The 20,518-nt window shown below is 46.9% G+C and overlaps 1 protein-coding gene across 2 annotated transcripts in view; it reads right to left on the bottom strand.

The window, feature by feature from the left end:
* Positions 1-4,441: 4,441 nt before the first annotated feature.
* Positions 4,442-20,518, bottom strand: part of ZDHHC15 (zinc finger DHHC-type palmitoyltransferase 15) — a 32,908-nt gene continuing 16,831 nt past the window's right edge. Inside the window, exons 7-12 of one of the 2 annotated variants that reach the window (XM_054996594.1) lie at positions 19,770-19,890; positions 17,741-17,873; positions 13,221-13,347; positions 12,474-12,583; positions 10,139-10,243; positions 4,442-6,818 (exon numbers count right to left, since the gene is read on the bottom strand). In XM_054996594.1, coding sequence (XP_054852569.1) covers positions 10,179-10,243; positions 12,474-12,583; positions 13,221-13,347; positions 17,741-17,873; positions 19,770-19,890 — 556 coding nt within the window. In that variant the 3' untranslated portion in view covers positions 4,442-6,818; positions 10,139-10,178. The remainder of the gene's footprint in view (positions 6,819-10,138; positions 10,244-12,473; positions 12,584-13,220; positions 13,348-17,740; positions 17,874-19,769; positions 19,891-20,518) is intronic. The other variant, XM_054996593.1, reaches the window with a different exon arrangement.

Below are 20,518 nucleotides of genomic sequence, written 5' to 3'. Positions count from 1 at the left end.
CTGGACAAGCAAGATTCCCAACCCCCACACCCGTTGGCCTTGGGCCTATAGACATTCTCTGGAAGTAAGCAGTGTAACTGGGGGAAATTGGTTCATCCATTATATACTAAGCATTCATTATATCATCATGCTGTTGAATTTTATGGTATATCTGCTTGCAACTGGTATGATGTTTATTAGTTAACCCAGGTTATTCTTAATTATTTGTTCCATATAATCAGGGCTTTTTTCAGGGGGAACAGAGTTCTGGAACCACTTGAAAATGGTCACGTGGCTGGTGGCCCCGCCCCCTGATCTCCAGACAGAGGGGAGTTTAGATTGACCGGCAACCCACTGAGTTCCACCACCTCTTTTTCCCCAGAAAAAAAGCCCTGCATATAATTATTTGTTCCATGCTAATCCAGTAGTACTCTTATGTTCAGCATTAACCAGTGTCAAATAGGGTTTACAACAAGCCTAGTTTTTCAAATCAAACTTTTTTAGTCAATGTCATAAATACAGTATTTGGTAGACATCAACAAGATGTCTTAAACTGCCAGTTAGAACATGAGTCACTGGAGGTGATACGATGGGTGGAACGACCTGTCTGCCTTCCTCATCGTCTTCAATCTGATGATGTTCAAACTGGGAAGTAATCTGATGCTGCGTCTGCCGGCGATGCACATCTATCATACTCTTTTCCTCAAACAGGGCAAATAGTTTATCCTTTAAACAGGGATATTATGGTATGGGACATGATTGCACACATCCCACTCTGATGTTCTTATAGTCCCAAATAGCTTGGAGGGCAACCATAGAGCCTAGTGTAGATCTTATAGCTCCAATATATGGATGATGTACAATATTTTGTCGACTGAGAGGACAAATACAGCTTGGCTACCCTTTTATTAGTTACAGACATGTCCAGGGATTTGGGGTAGAAGAGGCCAGCACACCTCATATTATGGTTACAGTTCCATGTTTGGTTTAAATCGGAAAATATGTGAAGTGTTCTGCATTTCATGAGCACATTGGTTCGTCGTCGGTCTTCAGTGCAGTCCCACATTGGGATTGCACAGGCGCAGGCCAGTTGTCGGAAAGGTTTTACAAGCTCTCAAACGCTAGGGGGCGCTCCTCCCCAGCAACATGCCTGCACGGATCGTTCCCACCGAATGCAGTGTTGCTAGGCGGAGCTACCCCTTTTCCCTCAGTTCCTTTCTAGCCGCCATTAAGGAAGGTTCTTTCTCTTCTCGCGCTCTCTCTTCGTAGTTCTATTTTTCTCTTTCTTTTCTGTTCTTTTTGGTGCACAGTTACGATGTCCACTTTATCTCAGAAGGCCTTGTTCAAAAAATGCTCACACTGTGGCATGAAGATGCCGCACTCTGATGAACACAAACTTTGCCTACTTTGCTTGGGCAAGGCACACAAAGTTGAGGCCTGCCAACGTTGTAAACACTTTACTGCTAAGGCCAGGAACGATCAGGCTGCCCGCTTAAAAGCTGCCTTATGAGAGACTGGGGATTTCTGTACCTACGAAGCTTATCATATGATTGAATTCTGAGGCTGCAACCCGCCAGTCTATCCGTTCAGAGAATAACGCCCTAGTCAGAATGATACCAACAACCTACAGAAAATCTCAGGTTACAGACAGTGGCTGAAAATGGTCTAGAAGTGTTTCCACTCTTGCCCCAGAGGTGGCATTGACATTGGCAATCAAGCTTAATGACAAGCACAGAACCTACGTTTTTTTATCCTCCAAGTTCCTCAGTGTGAACATTTGCAGGGAAACGGAGAGGAGTATGCGTCCTGCCACTCAGATTTACAAAGTTTGACACCTTCCTCCAACTTAAGTGGCTCTTCTGCTGCCACCTCACTGCAACCCTGTCAGGTAGATTAGGCTGAGTGTGTGCACCTGGCCCAAGGCCACCGAGCAAGATGACAGGGCAGAAGAGGGGTCTGAACTTGGGCCTTGCAGATCCTCACCCAGTACTCTGCGATACCGTGCTGGCCCCCACTTCTGTTGGCTGAAGGCCTCAGACTTTGCTGAGCAGAGTGGCTTTTATTGTTTTTCTCAGTTTTTTTATCTATAGTGCTTTTGCCTTCTTAGTAGTAGTAAAATGGAATAATAATACTGATTTAGTATCAGCAAAATCCATAATTTCAAGTTTAACCAGATACCATCTCATTTGGTCAAGCAGCTACTGAAACACATTTCCTGGAATGCACTGAATACCCAAAGGGTGAAGGTGCTTGTATGGGGTTCAGTTTATGGCTCTGATGCAATTCTCCATAAGGTACATTTCTCTCAAATGCAAGCATGAGAGGGAGGGACTCTAGCAGGGCCAGTCCTAGTGTGCTGTTACTCTAATGCATGCCAGCAACGTTGGCATGCATCTTCTCTGATTTGGCACAAAGGCACTAGACATGAAGCAGGAAAGAAAACAGCTGTCCATTTTCCAGTTCCGGCTCATGAACTTTCCTATTCCCTGTGCTCTTGATTCAGAAGCCACATGGTTATGAAAATCAGGACGTTACATTAAATAATTACACTAGTGATATAAAGTATAATAAATGCCTTTTCACTTGGGTAGAATGGGAAGCTGTTTCAGCTGCCCAAGGTGCGTCATCCATCGTGAGCTCTGTCCCAAGGGTTCCAACTTATTAGCACAAGAGCCAAGATGGAAAACTCCTGTGAAATATTACATCTCCCGTTACTGGCTTTACCCCATAAATCAGACGTTCCTTGATACTGGCTCTCTAAAAAAAGGCTCATAAAAACTGGTGATAAGAGAACGTGCAGAGAACATCTAGACTTTGGAAACATTTTCCTAGACTTGGGTTATTATCTATAGTCTTCTGTCTGATACAACAGCAGTACAAATACACAGTTACTGCATCGACAGCAGGATCTGATCTTTCACTCAAAGGAGGCCAAAATTTTTCACTCGGCATGTGCTATGCTCCATAGTTCATTAGATCCCTTCTATTGCAAAGGCTATGAGTATGAAGTGTGTTCATTTTGAACTGCCAAGAAGTCATGGTTGTTTGCATGCAGTCCATTTATTGCTAAGATTACACTCCCTTCAAAAAGTCGGGTTTGCAGCTTGGGAGTGCTGCTCGACAAAATGGTCACCTTAAAGTCAGGTGGTTTCAGTGGATCTGAGTGCTTTTGGCCAGTTTTGAGTGGTGTGTCAGCTGCATCCATTAGTGGTCCAATCAGATCTAGTCAGAGTGGTCCATGCCTTGGTTACATCTCGACTGGACTACTGCAATGTACTGTACTTGAGGCTGCCCTTGAAAAGTATTCAGAAGCTGCAGCTAGTGCAGAATGCTGCAGCTGGACTGCTTGTCAGAGCCAGCTACCTGGGACACAGGACCCTGCTCTTACAGCCATTGCATTGGCTACTGATCCACTCCTGACCCAATTCAGGGTGTGGGACTTGTTCTTTAAACCCCTACATGGCTTGGTACCAGAGTATGAGAAGGACCATGTTTTCTGACATGCCTGCCTGGGAGTGTTAAGATCACGAGGGGAGGCCCTCTTGACTATCCAATCAACCAAAGAAGCTCAGTTGGTGGATAAATGAGAGAGTGTCTTTTCGGTGTCAGCCCTATGATTACAGAACAGCCTTCCCAAGGAAGTGCACCCAGCCCCCTCACTTTTGATCTTTAGGAGGGGGCTGAAGACAGCTTTATTTAAACTACATTCGATTGACAGTTTTAGATGGTGATTTTAATTGAGTTTGTAATGTACATCTGTTGTCTTTATGTCTGTTGTAAGCCACCTTAAATGCTGTTAAGGTAATGTGCCAAAAGATAGCTTTACAGTTTCTTTTGGTTACCTGGAAATGAGATTTTTTTTAAGGTATATTATGTAATTAAGCAAAAAGCTCTACGTGCAGATGTTCTAAGAGAGAATTTACATGTGTTTCCATTTGGGCTGTTACAGGCTGAACAACTACATGGATATTCTGGGGGCCTGGAATATCCATGGGAATGACAATTAGAAGACCCTCCTTGTCAGTGTGTCTGCCAAAAGCAGGGAAGTTTTCTGCTGCTCCGGGTAGGGTTTGCCCTGCCAGCTTGGGCAAGGACTCAAAGACTGGCCTGTAATGCAAAAGGGGAAAGTGCAAGCAACTGCTTGCCTTGTTTCACGTGGCTTCCTGGTGACGAAACTAAACCCTACACCTAGCCGGCAGAAGAGAGCTGGAAGCAGCAGCACCCTTGCCCCGCTCCCCTGTGCCCCACCCCCACTGTGAAGATCTATAGGCAATGGGGTGCCATATCCTACCCTGCCAGGCCCCCACTTTCCAGGCAGCCCACCCTCCTCACATCAGAGATCACGTGTATATGCAAGCGTACACGCGTCAGGGATTCTGACTCCTGTTTACCAACATCACAATGATCCATAACAGAATAAACTCCCAATTCTCACTACAGACAGGCTCTGCGCAGCTGGATCTGACTCAGAATCCATTGTTTTAATTGTTAGAAACACAGTGATTTGAAAATATTTTCTAGGAGTTACCTTTACTTCACTGCCTTTTAATGTTTGGAAAGACTGGAATCAATGGCAGAGAAGGATGTGCTGGCATGTTAAATGAAAATTAATCACAGAGTAATTCTTCTGTCAAGTAAAAGGAGGCAAAATGCACAGTTTAGTAATAACATTAACAAATTACTATTTCTGACACAATAGTTAGTACTCGTGTTAGGAGAAGAGTTCTGTGTGAGCAGCCCTGCTACGGCCTGCTTTGCATTGCACAAAGGACACATGGGGACAAGGTCTTGATAGGGGTCCCCAGATTGACAAGGCCCACATGCCACACACTCTACTCCACACTGCTGCCATGGAAAGTCAGGCAAACACAAGTCCCAGTGGAAGCAGTGAGGCTTACAAACATGCCGTTGTAAACTAAAACTCAATGTTTTCAGCAGGATTTCAGCACCATTAATTTTCTGTTGTTTGCTGAAACCCAATATTGGTCTCTGCCTTAGGAAAAACAACCACCCGAGGCAGCTTTAGTCGAGACTGACCCCTTCCACAGGACCCAGAAGTGGCACCAGCACACTGGAACAATCTCCTGAAAGGAATGGCACAAGGAAGTCTCTCTGGCCTTTGCATTTTCCAGCTCCTGAGAGCTGACTTCGTAATAGGGATGCATTGAAATGATTTTTTTAAAAATCCTTGCTGTTGAAGGGCAGCGTTTTGACAAATCCATCTCTGTACCTGAGCACAATGCAAGGTTTATAAAATGCTCATATCGTGCTTCCCAACTGCAATGTCCTTTCAGCATTTGGTTTCTTTCCTCCTAGTTATGTGATCATCACAGTGGAGGAATCTCTCCGGATAAGGTCTTATTTGGCAGGACTTTTCAGCATCAAAAGTGTCCATAAGATTTCAACATAATACAATCCAGGCAAAAGAGAAAGGCCTAGCAGTTCCAGCATTCCTAATCAAATGGCTGCTAAAGTCAGAGAGGCTTGATTTAATTAAAAAAAAGACGTGCACAGATTCTTGTAAGAGTGTTTGGGGGTCTAAGCACAGCTCACAGTCTACCTGCGCACGAGGGCCTACAGGAGAAGCTGCTCTTTTCAAAATTCCTTTCGGAGAAAGAACTCGACGCCCAAGAGAAATGTCCTAGCCTAGCCGTGCCTCCTCCCCGGTGTGCTGGTTTTTTAAAATAGGCAGGAGTCTGGGTGGTGGTGGGAAAACTATTCCATTGCATGAAGCTCCCCTTGCAGTTTGGTGGTGATACTGCCCAGATAGCAAATCACCACCTTGGTGGGACCCAGGCTGCTATCAGGCAGGTCAAAGGCAGATATCCTACTTCAGAATGTTACCCTGGTATTTTTGTGGGTGGGGGGGGAGGGGGAGGGGTAGATTTCAAAACCGCAGGCACCTGCTGCAAGGATTGTGCTCTGGGACTCATGCCACCTTTACCCTGCACCAAGGCAGGTGCTTTTCAAGACTGAAAATGCTGGAGTTATTCAAAGTTAGGGATTAATATGTGATGTGCGTGGGAGGTGCCACTGCAGCCAGCATGCGTGGGGCATACTCACCTGGGCTTTCTAACTAACAGACCTGGTTTGGCAAACATGATTCCTGCCAAGAAGTTCTCCAGTTGACATCCATTTGCAAAGCTCCTCTCTGTTGCGGAGCCGTCCCTGCAGCAGTGAGATGAGACAACTGCCATTAAGGCATTTGTGCAGTGTGTTCATTAAACAATGTGTTCATTACCATGGAGCCATGGTAAGAAGAGGAAGAGGTCATGAGTGGCCTTCATCACTCCCGAGCTGCCCTGTGAAAATCAGGAACGTGTAGGAAGTCTTGGAAGCAAGATCAAGGGCACTGTCCCGGAGAGCGAGGAGCAACAGCGGGCAATGCTTCTTTCTTGTTCCGAAAATCTGTTTGCTTCATTCCTGTGTTTTTCTACCCCGTGTCTATCACAGGAAGAAGCTAATGAGAGAAGGAAGCTGCAATTCAAATGGGTGGAGGGTGGAGAGACATAAGAATGAGTCTGATTGCAAGCAAATCCCATTCTTCTATATCTAAGTGCCAAAATAGGCATGACAAAGATTACAGATATCTGTTGTGGGCTGGATCCAAACAGCTTCTCTGCAGGTGAAAAGAGATGGAGGTGTCTCTTTTGACCGTCCACAGGGCTTTGCTGGGAACACGAGACCTGCATGGACAAAAGTCATATGGGATGAGGCAGGCTGTAGAAAGGAGGAATAGTGCTGGCTGGATCCAGATGTAATTCAGACTGGAGATGTGCAGGAAGGGAAGAGGGGATTTCGCTCTTCAACTGCCACTTGCCAGTCAAAATCAGGTTCTCCTGGGAAGAAAAATGCATAATTTCAAAAACTTCTTTAAAATGCCAATAACAGCAGTGGACTCCTAGAGTTGATTCACTCAGTTAAATGGGGACTGACAGTTAAATCCCCCCCACTTCCCTTCCCCCAGAGCACCAATCCAAACTGTGGTTGCATGTGCCTGACCTTTTTATAGACTGAACTGGTGTCCTCAAGACGGTCACAGGCCAGATGCTGTACAGACCACAAGCACTAAGAGCCAAAACACACAAGAAGAAATACCTAGATTCAGCACGTGTTCTCTTACCTCAAGGTTTGCCGGGATCTGTAGGCGTCCTGGAAGCTTAAAAGTTTAGCATTTACAGAGCAGCAGGGAGGGAAATACAGGCGCCTGTACTTCCCTTCCCCTTCCTGCTGCTCTGTAAATGCTAAACTTTAAGCTGCCAAAACACCTACACTTCCCAACAAACCTTGAGGTAAGAGAACAAGTTTAGCATTTACAGAGCAGCAGGAAGGGGAAGGGAAATACAGGCACCTGTATTTCCCTCCCTGCTGCTCTGTAAATGCTAAACTTTAAGCTTCCAGGACGCCTACAGATCCCGGCAAACCTTGAGGTAAGAGAACACGTGCTGAATCTAGGTATTTCTTCTCATGTGTTTTGGCTCTTAGACCCCCCCCCCCTCACAGCCTTTCTGCTTCACCAGCTTGCAGCTTCCCCCATGACTAGTTTGGAGCTGTTCAACTACACCTTTAGCTTAGTTGAGAGGGAAGTGAAAAGAAAGAAGCCCTGAGAGGCTGAGAGAGGAAGAGGAACACAACAATGATCAGAAGAGGAAGTCGCTGCATGGTTCCTATTCTCCTTGAGCAAATTTGCGACATGATGGCATTTGGAGTTTCCCTGTCTTACTTCAGTTGCTAGGCCAAGGCAATGCAACATGCAGGCGTCTGGGGAAGCTGAGGAGGAGAGGTATGGGACTGGGGCATTTGGCAGCAGCTGCTCATTTGCCTTCCTGTCTAGTTCCAACTGAGACTGTCAGGTGTGTTCTTTAGACCTGCCAGGGTTAGCCCATAAGACTTTCCCAAGGGCTACAAGAGAGACCCCAAAGGGAGGCTGTCACAGCTGCTGGTGCCCAGGGTAGCTGTCTGTAGGCTGCCACCACTCTGGTACAGGTTTCCTAAAGAAGGGCCCAGAGCACCCAACTAACACCTTTTGTTGACTCTTTCCCAGTAGGTTTGATTTATTACATGACCAAATGAGGCATGAGGACGCAGGCAGAATAATAAAGAACTTCATTTAAAAGGTTTATTAATAACTGGTTCTTAAACTTGGTATACTAAAGAGAATAGTAAAGGTTGGTGAACAAACAAAACTAAAATACCCTGATGCATCTAACTAGACTGCTCTTAACTGTCCCCTGGTGACTGTCTTCCAACTGTCTCACCCCTTCTGGAGGAGGGATCCCTCCGTCTGCAGCAGCCTCTCCTCAGCGCTGCTCCCTAGAAGTGAACACCCTCCCCCTGTGATGAGGCCTTTTATCTCTTCTCTCAGGCACCATCTCCCTCCTTTCCTATTGGTGCAATTTTCCCCTCAGAATCCCCTCTTAACAGAGGGGCTCATAACAGAGGCTCCTCCTGGAATGGGACAATGAACAGGTGATGCTGAGGCTGGTCACTGCAATTCCTCTATCTGCAAAGCAAACCAAAAATGTACCCAAGAAAGAGAACGGGGTTTATCCCCCTATTCTACTACTCTTTATTGTTACAGCCAGTACGTTATCCCCCCATTCTGCTCCACTAACAGTGATGCTGTTCTCTGGCACACACCACCTGTCCGAGGAAGAGGGCTCCTGGTGCCAGAGGAAAATGCTACTGTTAGCTGAGTGCAGGGGTAGGCTTGGCTAGGCAGGATACCCACTTGTGTATTTTTAAAATGGCCTTTCCGCTTCCCTCACCTCATTTAACATTCACAAACAACTTGCGGGTAGAGGTTAACAAATCTTACATCCGGTATTTTTGCATTTCTAGAGCAGGAAAGGCAATGGCAAAACAAAGGTACAATGTCTCTTGGAAAGTGCTACATGCATTCCAGATTCAAACACGTTTAAGCATCACTTCTGACAAAATAAAGGGAGGACAGAGCGTGGTGGGCTGCAGCAGAGAAAGGTGGATCCGCTTTGGAAAATGTGGAGCAGGGGAAGTGAGGATGGTGATCTAGAAAAGTATTTAGGGAAGAGGCCCAAGAAGCCACATGGCCAGAAGAAGAAGCAGGATGCAGCTCCTCCCAGGAGAGGAAAGGGCAAACAGCATGGGAAGGGCAGGGAACTGGAAACAGACTTGTACCAGCACAGTGAGCTCAGTGTTGCAGCTGGACCTGGTACCTGGGTTTCCACTCCTGCTGATCTCCTAAACTCACTGGAGGGCCCCAGGCAAGCGGCCCTCTCTCTGGATTGGTTCACATACTATACAGCTGCACAACCAGCTTGGCCACTGAACAGCCATTTGAACGTATAGGGTATATTTGTCAGTGTGTGTGCGTGTGTGTGTGCACGTGCACCACACTCATTGTTTATATTCTTCAGGGTATGCCTTGAAACAGCTTTATACCCTAAAAATGGAATGTGTACAACCCTATCCCTATCACACGGACTTTTTGTGAAAGCAGAATGGACTGGCTGTGCTGAGCCCTGTGAAAGAAAGATGGGACACAAAGCACAATAGGCAAGCAGGTAAAAAGCCCAGTGGTCCTTTGGCAGGGCCCTGGTACAGCACCCTGGCTGAAGCCAAGCAGGTCCAAGCCAGGATGGGGACCACCTGTGGGCTCCTCTGTGCGCTGCCTTCAGTGAGAGGGAAGAAGAAAGGTGGGGTATAAATGCAGGAAGTAAGTCCTCGTGAAAGGAAGGGTGTGCTTGTGGGAGCATGCCCACTGAAGTGAGGGAGGAAGAAATATTTGCCTCCCCCCCCCCGGCCCAGTGAGGCTGTCTTGTGGGAAGTCCTCCACCAGGCCTTCTGCCTTGGCCTTTGCCGGAGCGTCCCAAGGACTGTCTATCTGGACAGCCTCTTGCCAGATATGTTCATGCTGTGTCTGACTGGTAGCTCTTCGCTGGCTTGTCCTGAGTCTGACATAAAGCACGAGTCCCCATTTTCGCTTGTCAGGAAGGCTGTAACTGAGCACACTCTCTTCAGGGGCCTTCCCCTGTGGCTGGGAATGCACAGCCAGAGCCTGAATACGCACCGGCCTTCCCAACAGATTTATCAGCAAGCTCAGGAAACAGGCGGATCCGAAGCCACCTGCTTGGCCTCTCCTGACTAAGATTTCGCTTTATCTTGGAGATCAAATGCTTACCTGAGTGTGAGAGTTTTTCATCAGCAGTCATTCAGTAGTGCTACGTCTCTATTTCCACAGCAAGAGATGAATCTTGGTGGTAATCTGGATGCGCGAGCAAAACAACTGTGGGTCAAACCACACGAGACAAAATACACTTGAATTACACATGAAATACACTCAACTACGCTCAAACTACAAAATACACTCGAATTACCTGTGTAATTCAAGTATATTTTGTCTCGTGTGGTGAGGCCCTGTATCACTGACGGCAGCTTCCCACGGGCTGTCACAAAATACAGTGTTGGAAACCTAACAGCTGCATCAGTAGAAAGTCACCCCAGGTGGCCAAGGATGAGCCTCCTGGCTCCCGCATGGACACCCCACTACAGACCGGGGCTCTCTCTTTCTCAAGCCAAGCACGGGCATCAGTCGTTGCTGTCATGACAGGAGACCCGTTTTCAGATCACCCAGCTTTCAGCCCCTCGGCCCTGCTGTCATCTCAGCCTGGTTACTACAGCACAGCCAGAAAGTGATGGTCAGCCACAAGGCCAGCTGCTCAAACATACAATGTGAAGAATGCCCAACCCAGGTGAAAAGAAAACTTTCACTGACTGATAAACGTCTGGAGCTTCAAAGTGGTTTGGTCACACACTCTCAGCCTAACCTACCTCACAGGGTTGTTGAGAGGATAAAATGGAGAAGAGGAGAACAGCATAAGCTGCTTTGGGTATCCACTGGGGAGAAAGACGGGATTTAAATGGTATTTAAAAAAATAAAGAACGAAGGGAGGAAGTCTGCGGTAATTGTAAAGATGTGTCAAGTCATGAAAAAGCTGTGTAAAGCTGGTAGACTTCTATTCACATTTGTAAGAGGCAGCACAGTTTATGTTTCACAAGGTTCAGTGAGCCGCAAAAGAAGATACTGCGGGGGGTGTATAGATCAAGTGTCCACCAGACTGGCATATTTTGGGTTTATAATTTGTTTTGGGTATCACTGTAAGATGGCCAAGCTTTGTTGCAAACATAGCAAGAAAAATGTTTCAGCAGTGAGCCCAAATATTGGTGCTACTCTGTGTTCAACAGGAAAAGGAAAGTGGCCGTTGGTTTAGCCATGTCAATACTTTCTGACTTCAGGTGTTGCAGTTAGCCACATGAATGGATAGAAAAGGCAACCATTCACTGTATCATGGTCAGGAAGGAGGACATGAGTCAATGGCACCAGATGGAGCTTGGCTTCCTTAGGATGGGGCTGCCCATCTCCTCATGTGCTTCTGCCTGGCGGTGGACCTCTGGTGAGAACGGCTCATTGCACATGCGATGGTCAGGCGCCTGAGCAATCAGGCCAGTCCTTTCCACAGGAGGAGGAATCGCTTCTGCACTTGAGTATGGCTGCAACTCAGGGGCCTTCCCAGCTGCGTCACCCCCAAGGCCTGTCGCATGATCCCCCCATTCCAGGTCCACAAACGTCTTACGCTCTCCCACCCCGTCATGGATGATGAGGGGAGAGATCTACTGCACAGTGCCAACACGTTGGACTAAAACACCTCTGGGAGGCGCCCTGCGGCTTGGAAGAGGGAGGCCAAGCACCAGGGCTGCTTTTTGGATGCAGTGTTAGCTGCCGGTATTGATCAGGCTCCTAAGAAGCTCAGAAGCTACGGCCTACTATAAAGCTTGCTGGGTGATCTCTCTCAGTCCAGCCTCCCTCACAAGGTTGTTGTGAGGGTAAAATGGAGGCAGGGAGACCAATATACACCCCCCTCAGCTGAATGGAGAAAGGGCAGGGATGAAAAAAAATGTCTTAAATCAATATCCCCCAAATCCAAGTCTGCTTAATCTCAGAGCCCACATATGAGTAAACACAAAATTATCATCCACAATGAAAGTGCTCATAAATTTAGAGATTAGGTTTCCAAAATTTGCCTTACTCTGTAGAGCATTCACAAAGCACTGTGCACATGCCCTGGAAGCCGCTTTTCTTGCGAGGAGGGAGGAGATGCTCAGGCACTGCTTCATAGTTCTTCCTGATTCACAGAGCTGCAGAGAGTCTTGTGAACCCGAGCAGATGAACTGCATTTGCTCCAGCTGACTGCCTTGTGAATGGGATCAGTCCCCAGTACATCTTTGCTTTTCTTCATCCCATTACACGCAGTCCCCCCTCCAAATGTATCCCTGTATTTATCTGCCCATCATTTTCACTGGCCCTTCCACGCATCTTAGGCTCTTGCCTTCAAATACCAAGTTCGTGTTTCAGAGACCACAAGACTAGTGGTTTTTCCCCCTGCAACAACCTAGGATGGCTCTCCTCCTGGCTATCCATCAGGGACTCAATTTCCACATGCGCTGAATTTACTGACCGTGGCTGTCGTCCTCCAGCCCTTCTTCTTCCCACTGCTCCTCGTTTGCCAGCAGCGGATTCTGAGCTTCACTCAAGGTTCTTGTTGGGAAGAAATGTCCGTCCCCCTGACTGTGGAGACAAAGGGAGTGGGCTTCATTCCACTGGAAAAGGAAAGCCCTCTATTTCCACGAGCATCATAGTCCATGTTACTGCTCCTCCATGCCCATCCATCAGCCCTTTGAGATTTGCGGTGGGGCTTTCACCCTTGCTAGAGTTCAGGCTCATAGGGAGCTCCACCCTGCCAGATGGGCCCACCCTTTAAATGAATTGTTGCAAGTCTTTCTCCTTTTCCCTCTGGTAAAATCAGAGCCAAAGGAAGACACCAGAGCGTCTTCCAATGCATATCTAGAAGGAGGGAAATTTGGCAGGGGCAGCCTGCAAAGACAGAAAAGCTGAAATCCCTTCCGACTGCATCTTATGACTTCCCTTCTGTTTAAAAGCCACACAAAGAAAATGGCAGTGATGCCACTGGATTGGCCAATTGGATGTAAGAGTACCTTATAATCAATTGCAGACAGTAACAATTGTACTTCATTGTTAGTCATTATATTATAAAGCGCCTTGTGTAAACAGTAGTATCAATTAACAGTTTCCACAATGTTTTGTTTGTGCTGCTCTTGGATCAGCCCAGCAACTGAAGACCAGCAGAATGTACTTTCTACAGCCAAGCCCAAGCTTACCTGCTGGCAGTTTCCTTTCCGCTTACCTGGAGACAACAGGTAGGAGCCACAGCCTTCTTTTCTCTCCAAACACCTGTTGGAGATTCTTTACAAAACCTAGGTTGAATCCATTTTTATCAGGGCCGTTCTGAAACACGGGAGCTGAGAAAGCTTCTGCACACAAACACAAGTGGGGTTACTTATTTTATGCCATTTTCATCTCGATCTTCTGAAAGGTACTTGGCAGCAGAGGGGTGGGGTGACAGAGAATGCCTGACTCCTGACTTTCATGGCTGGTCTAGGATTTAAATTCAGGACTCCCACTGCTTGGTCCTGTTGGGGATTAGCAAGTGTTTCTGTTTCAGTCATAACTCCTTTCAGGCTTGCAAAGATCTATGGAACTGGGGGCAGAAAGTGCTGGTTTTGTGAGGTAGAGAAGAAGAAGAATGTGCCATCAAGTCACAACCGACTCATGGTGATCCAACCAGGTTCAAGGCAAGAGATGAGGCGAGAGATTACTGGAACCAAAAGGCAGAAATTATATCAATCTGACTGGAGAGACAGATGCCCCATAATCCAGAGATCTTCCTGTTAATTTGTAAAGAGTCCGGTAGCACCTTTAAGATTAACCAACTTTAATGTAGCATAAGCTTTCAAGAACCACAGCTCTCTTCGTCTGACGATGCATCTGACAAAGACAGCGGTGGTTCTCAAAAGCTTATACTACATTAAAGTTGGTTAGTCTTAAAGGTGCTACTGGACTCTTTACTATTTTGCGACTACAGACTAACACGTCTAACTCCTCTAGATCTGTTAATTTGTGTATCTGACATGCGTAAAAATCTTCAAGCAGTAGTTTTGCATGTGATTACTGCAGCCAGCTTGGAACTGGAAGCAAAACCAATGAGGCCCGAATTCATGACTGGCTGATGAAAGTAAAAACTGGTGAAACTAATGGCCTACCAACAAATAGGTATTTTTCCAGGTTAGACTCATTATGTTAGAAGGTTGTGCAGAGAATGGAACTCACAGCAAAATGTGAGGGAGTCAGAGTTCTTAATTTCACAGAGTTTTTATGATTTGGGAAGACAAGCTCACTTTGTACCTATCGTGTATACTCTTTTTACTATATATATCTTTTTTACAGTAAATATGTATTTAGATTTTAAAAAGTGCTGTCTTAGATGGGGGGAAACTGCTTTTCATGGCACTGACCCTCATTTGCAGGCAGCAGTGGCTAGCAAAGTGAGATTATTTCTTGCAAACACACTTTCGAGCTTAACATTTGAGGCTCTCAATCAGGGGCAGCCAAGCTATGGCTCAGGAGCCACATGCAGCTCTTCTAGACATATCGTATGGCTCCCAAAGGTCTCTGAGTATTGCCATGGCCATATAGTTTATTTTAGCGGGGAAGGAGGAGGAAACAGGCAAGCTTGCAAGCTCCTCCCCTCTACCAGACATTGCCAGGAGAAAAGAGAGAGCAAGAAAGGAGAGCATGTGGCCACATAGCTCAGCAAGGGGTCGCACGTCCCGAGACTCCACGTGCTTGGCTGCAGTGGTGGCAGCAGCGAGAGGTGAACTAGGGAGCCAGACAGCTGAGCGGCTGAGGCACGCACATGCACCCCTTCCCTTGGCTGGGCGGCTAGGCCAATGGCAGGCAGGCATGGTGCAGGGCTGGTATGGTTGAGCTGGACTGGAGATGTGGCCATGGTGCTGGGTAGGGATGTGTGCTTTGGGTTTCAGAAACCTGGATCGGGCCCAAATCAGGCCCGATTCGGGTTGATCTGTGATTTCTGAATCACCCCCATCAGAGCTGCGGCAATTTGAGAAACCTGAAGCAGAGCTTCCCGAAGTGCTTCGGGTTGCTTTGGGAAGCTCTGTGAAGCCTTTTCCCCTTGCCATTCCTATTGATGAAAAGAGGAAAAAAGCTTCAAAGAGCTCTTCCCTTCCTACGGCTTTCACGTGATGGGAGGGGGAAGAGGGGAGTGAGAGAGGCAGGAGAGAGAAGGGGGAGAGGGAGGTGATCAGGGAAGGGAGATTGGCTGAGAGAAACAGCCAGTCGCTGCAGCAGCAAGCGGCTCTTCCCTTCCCGATTGGGGGATTCTCTGGGAGGACACTCCCCCCCCATGCTGCTGGCCTGCTGCAGTGACTGGCTGGTTTGAATTGGGAAGCTTGCCCTGCTTAAGCCATGTGTTTGCCTCTCCCTGGGCTGGGTGGGCTGCTGCTGTGAGTGACCTGCTGCTGCTGGACCAACTGGACCTTACTGGGTGACCCTGGTGGACCTGGACTGGACTGTCTGCAACTGGTTTGAGAGTCACTAGACTCACACTGGGTTTTTTTTTCTATTTGGGGGAGAGAATGGTTGAATCACTAGTCTTGGTGGCTTGAGGGAAGGGAAAATTGTGGGTGGTTGCTCCTAGTTTTTAAATCTTCTGTTTAATTATTGCTTCTTAATTATTGCTTCTGTTTAATCATTGCTGTGTGTGGGCTGGAGAGGGGGGGCTGAATTTTGGCCTTGTTCTGTGGAGCTCTGTTCTAGGGAGAGTGTGCCTTGATTCTTTGTTGCTGCATTTAAATTCAGCTCTGCTGAGCAACTGGGAGGGGGACACACATTTTCTGCTGCCGTGTTGATTTTTGTGTTGCCTTTACTGTGTGTGTGCTGGAGGGGGGGGGGTTGCAATTTTTGGCTTCTTTGGTGGTGTTTTGCTTTTGGGGGTCCACTGATTCATTTGCTTCCTGTTTACTGAATTGCTTTGCTGGGTGCTGTTGACTGGAGGGAGGGAGGTTGCATATTTGGGGAGGTTTCTGAGAGTGTTCTAAAAAAAGAGGCTTTTAAAAGGGTTTTTTTTAGTTGTCTCTTTATACTTTTGCCCTCTGAATTGAATTGTTAGCTAGGGACCTAAGGCCTCTTTTTCCTGATTAATAGGCTTGTGTCGGGATTAGCAAGAGTTCAGGTTCTCAAGTTGTGTTGATAAACAGGCCGCCCATTTGTTCATTTAACTAGGGTATTCCTGCCCATCTCTGGCTCCCTTGGAACCAGAGCTGGCACATTTAGAAGAAGGCTTCCTGTTATATGCTTTCCTATAGATCTTTGGGGTTCAGGGCCAGTTTGATTTCTGAAGAGGAATTAAAGTGTTTGCTAGTATAGTGGCACAAAACTAAACAGGGCTTTTCCTGCTCTGGGTAAACCAGAAGCGAGACACCCAAAACTTTTGGGGATGCACACCCCTAGTGCCGGGCCAGGAGGCTGCTGGCAGGTGGGCGGGCAAGGCAAGTGATCCTAATGCTTCTCTCCCTGCCTGTTTAATCAAAGTTTGAAGCATGAATCCTTTGCATAGTGGTTTACACAGGAGGAAGCCCATCTCTCCTGTGAATGAGTGACTTTTGTAATCTCACTTCCAGATCAAAGGTCAAGTGATGGCACTTCCCAAGCTCCACTTCCTTTCGATGATGTCACTTCCAGCATACTGTACCAAAGCCCCTCCCCTTTCTGGGCACTCCCCCAAATCTGCCTCTTCTTCTGAAGTCACTTCAATGCATCATGTCTTGCGGCTCTCAAACATCTGATGTTTATTCTATGTGGCTCTTATATTAAGCAAGTTTGGCCACCCCTGCTCTCAACTGCAGCTCCCACAGCAGGAAGGAAAGGTCTGAAATAATGTGTCCCTCCTTGTAGCGCAGAGTGGTAAGCTGCAGTACTGCAGCCCAAGCTCTGCTCACGACCTGAGTTCGATCCTGGTGGAAGCTGGGTTCAAGTAGGTGGCTCAAGGTTGACCCAGCCTTCCATCCTTCCGAGGTCGGTAAAATGAGTACCCAGTTTCCTGAGGGTAAAGTGTAGATGACTGGGGAAGGCAATGGCAAACCAACCTGTAAAAAGTCTGCCAAGAAAATGTCATGATGTGACGTCCCCCCATGGGTCACTAATGACTCGGTGCTTGCACAGGTGACCACCTTTACCTTTTACCCTTGTAGTCAGCAACCACACAGGTGGCATCCAGGACTTCAACTATATTTTTAGCCCAAAACTTCTTTCAAGAAGTCCCCGGGCAGTTCATAGTGACCCCAGTCCTCATATTTGGTCTCTCTCTTTCCAGTAGGGGAGCAAAAGCTGACACACCCAGAGCCAAACTAAACAGCCATCGCCAGTTTAAAGTGTTTTTAAAATGCTGTGAGGGCCCAACTGGGCCTGCAGCACAGAACTCTTTCCCTTAAACCCCATGCCTTTTAAAGTGCCAAAACAGTTGCAAAGTGTGTGTGTGTATGTTCCCTGCCACAGCTGTTTTGGCACTTTAAAAGACATGGTGTATGTGAGGGGCAGCTCTATGCTGCAGGCCCAGTCAGGCTCTACACTTTAAAATGGTGACAGTGAAACTGCGGCATCCACGGGTTCACTGTTATGTTTAGTTTGGTTCTCAGTAAGTGGGCATCTAAAGGAAGCAATCAAATTCATCCTGTTCCATAATAGGTGCCAGCACATGGTGCATCTTCTGGCACTTCTCCATTTCCAAAGAAGCACTCTTTCCATCCCTAACAAGTAACTTCATAGCGTATAAGTAGCCTATCTTACCCAGTGTGGACCTGTTCCGACTGACAAGCCAGCAATGGTAGCTGAAGAGAAATAGGAGGCTTACAAAAAACATAATGGCCACAAAAAGCAGGAACAGGATGTGGAACTTGGAGCGCCCATTAGTCAGCTCTGCCTAGGAAGGAAAGCAAAAGAGAGGAACACAAAGCTAGACTACAGAAAGGGACAATGCTTCTCCTCCTCATAGCTTTTGGCGGGTCTTGCAAGGCTGGGGCTGGGGAAGAGCCGGAGGGCTGTGTAAGCAGTCAGCCTGGCCTCTGCCATCTTAACAGCAGTTTTTATATGGCTGCTTGTGATATTAATAGTGTACAGGCCTCTGGAGTTTAAAATGGCTACTGTATTGCCACCAGAGAGCCTCTAACAGTTGCTATGTCCCATCTGGGAGAATACCGCATGCATGGAATGCCGCATTGGAATGCGGAGTGATGGAGAAGCGATTAGCTTTACTATCCATCCCAGCTCCCAAGGAGTACAGTGCAACAAAGGTCTCGCAGAGTCATCCCCACTTAACACATTCCTTTCCCTTCTTCCGTTATGAGATCTCCTGTCCAAGACTGAAGAGCTAATCAAATGACATTCATAAGTATATACAGTCGTTCCTGGAACAGTGCGTTCCCCACCCAAATTAATTAACTTAGCTTCGGTGGACTTCTTCCTTTTTGTGCAGCTCTAGAACTAGTTTTAGATTTGTATTCACACACCCCAGCAGCTACCACTCAAGGCAATCATATCTTTTGTTAAACCCAAGAACTGACCGTTGTATTCTTTGTTCTGACTGCTAGGTGGGTTCTCCCACCTCAGGGCACATTTTACCTATAAAGGTAGGTCCTGGCCTCATTCAAATCGTGCAAGCTTTCTGGCTTCTCCCTTAGGGTCACTTCCCTAAGCCTCTTGCTCTCTTGGCCGAGGATGCTGGTGTTCGAAACTACTCTCTTCCTCCATGGACTGGACCCCTTCTCCAGGATAGGTAAATATATTTACTCCCTCTCTCTAGTCCCAATTTCTGGCTACATTTCCTAGAACTCTGTGTGTGTGTGTGTGTGTGTAATTATTTCCCCCAGTAATTTGTGTGTATGTGCATGAAGTTCTTGTGTTCAATAAAAGTTATTGTTTGACATTAAGCACCAGACTCACTTGTTCTATTTTGGAAGGGACCTGGTACACACCGGTGATAGATCCCAGTTACCGCCTCTTGTATAGCTGTCTTCCTTGCTTGCTAATTCCCCCCACAAATCATATTTATTGCAAGGAGACCACGTCCGGTAACAGCTGGACAGCCCAAGTGGGCAGCGTGGGTCTAGATGGTCAGGCACAGCCTGGGTCAGAACCAGACAGCTTCATATACTTCCATTGTTAATGCAAGGGGCACTTGCTTGCTGGAACCAAGCATTACAGAAGACAATTCTCCATTAAATTCTCAGATGCTTCACTCATGAGCTAGGGACCATGGACGTCATCACTATATTGCCTTATATATTATCTGTTGCTTTAAATACATACTCCTGTGTGCCACCTCTGCTCCATGTTGTCTAGAATTTATTATGTTCTGCTTCACTATTTTTTCTACTCTGTATTGGATTCTTGCTAATACTATACCTTTTAAACTTGTATCTATTTACCCTAAGGTGGCATTGTTTATGGAAATGTCCTTGATACTGTATTGAAATGTACTTGATACTGATTGTACTAATCTCATACTGTGTCTCAGTGAGAAAGACGGACTATAAATGACATAAAATAAATAAATAAATAATTAAAAAGTTGGCCGAATCCCAAAGTTCTCTGGGACTGCTTTGTTTTCACGCTCGAGTCCAGCTGCCCAGTAGGTTCTGTTCTGACTGGCAGGACTTTCCAGGGGTGCAGCCTTGCCAACAGGGGTCCCCCGGGGGCAGCGCCCAAGACTTGCATGCAGAGCACATGCTCTACTGACATGCTATGGCTGTTGCTTTTATTGCAGAGCCCAGAGCGTTTCAAGGGTGTAGGATATAAGCTCCTAGATTCCAAAACTTACCTTCCAAAACTTGATGAAATACTTAAAGACAGTTGCAGCGATATACATGCAGTACAACAGAGAATATGCCAAAAACAGCAGAAAGAACTTGTAGTTGGAGAATCCAATGCAGTTGTTCACCCTACAGAACAAAGAATAAGAACAGTGGAGCCGAGAAACGTTCAGTATAATAGGGCCAAAGTCCAAGTGAAAACAAACAGCAGCATCTGGGCAGTCTTGATGGGACACAATTGATTGGCACAATCAGTCCTGTCCACAGTCCCTGGCAAGAGCAGCCTTCAGCATGTTCGCTCGCATGCAAGAGGCACCAGTCCAAAGTCATGCCTCTAAAGTGCAGAGCTCTGAGAGACAACATTAGCCACAGCTGGAATTCTTTCCCCTCCCACTTATGTCTGAAGAAGGGAGCTCTGACTCTTGAAAGCTTGCACTCTGAAAATCTTGTTGGTCTGTAAGGTGCCACTGGACTCAAATCCTGATGTTCTACTGCAGACCAATACAGCTACCCACCTAAGCTATCCCCTCCAGACCGCAGAGTATTCAGCCCTGAGATGCCAGTTTGTGGGAAATTAATGGCCCCTGGACACGCCTGGGATATAGATTTCCCACCAAAGACAGGAAAATGTTAAAGACTGGTGTGGAATTAGTCAGGATGAAATGCCATCCAATTTCAATTTTCCACTTGTGTTTGGCTTTGGCTAAGCAACAGGAAATCAGATGTGCTGCCCTTGGGAGAAAGTTCTACTAAAAGT

The sequence above is a fragment of the Eublepharis macularius genome, chromosome 13, assembly GCF_028583425.1.
Source record: "Eublepharis macularius isolate TG4126 chromosome 13, MPM_Emac_v1.0, whole genome shotgun sequence".
In the NCBI taxonomy this organism is placed as follows: Eukaryota; Metazoa; Chordata; class Lepidosauria; order Squamata; family Eublepharidae; genus Eublepharis; species Eublepharis macularius.
This window is presented reverse-complemented; position numbering and strand designations above follow the sequence as displayed.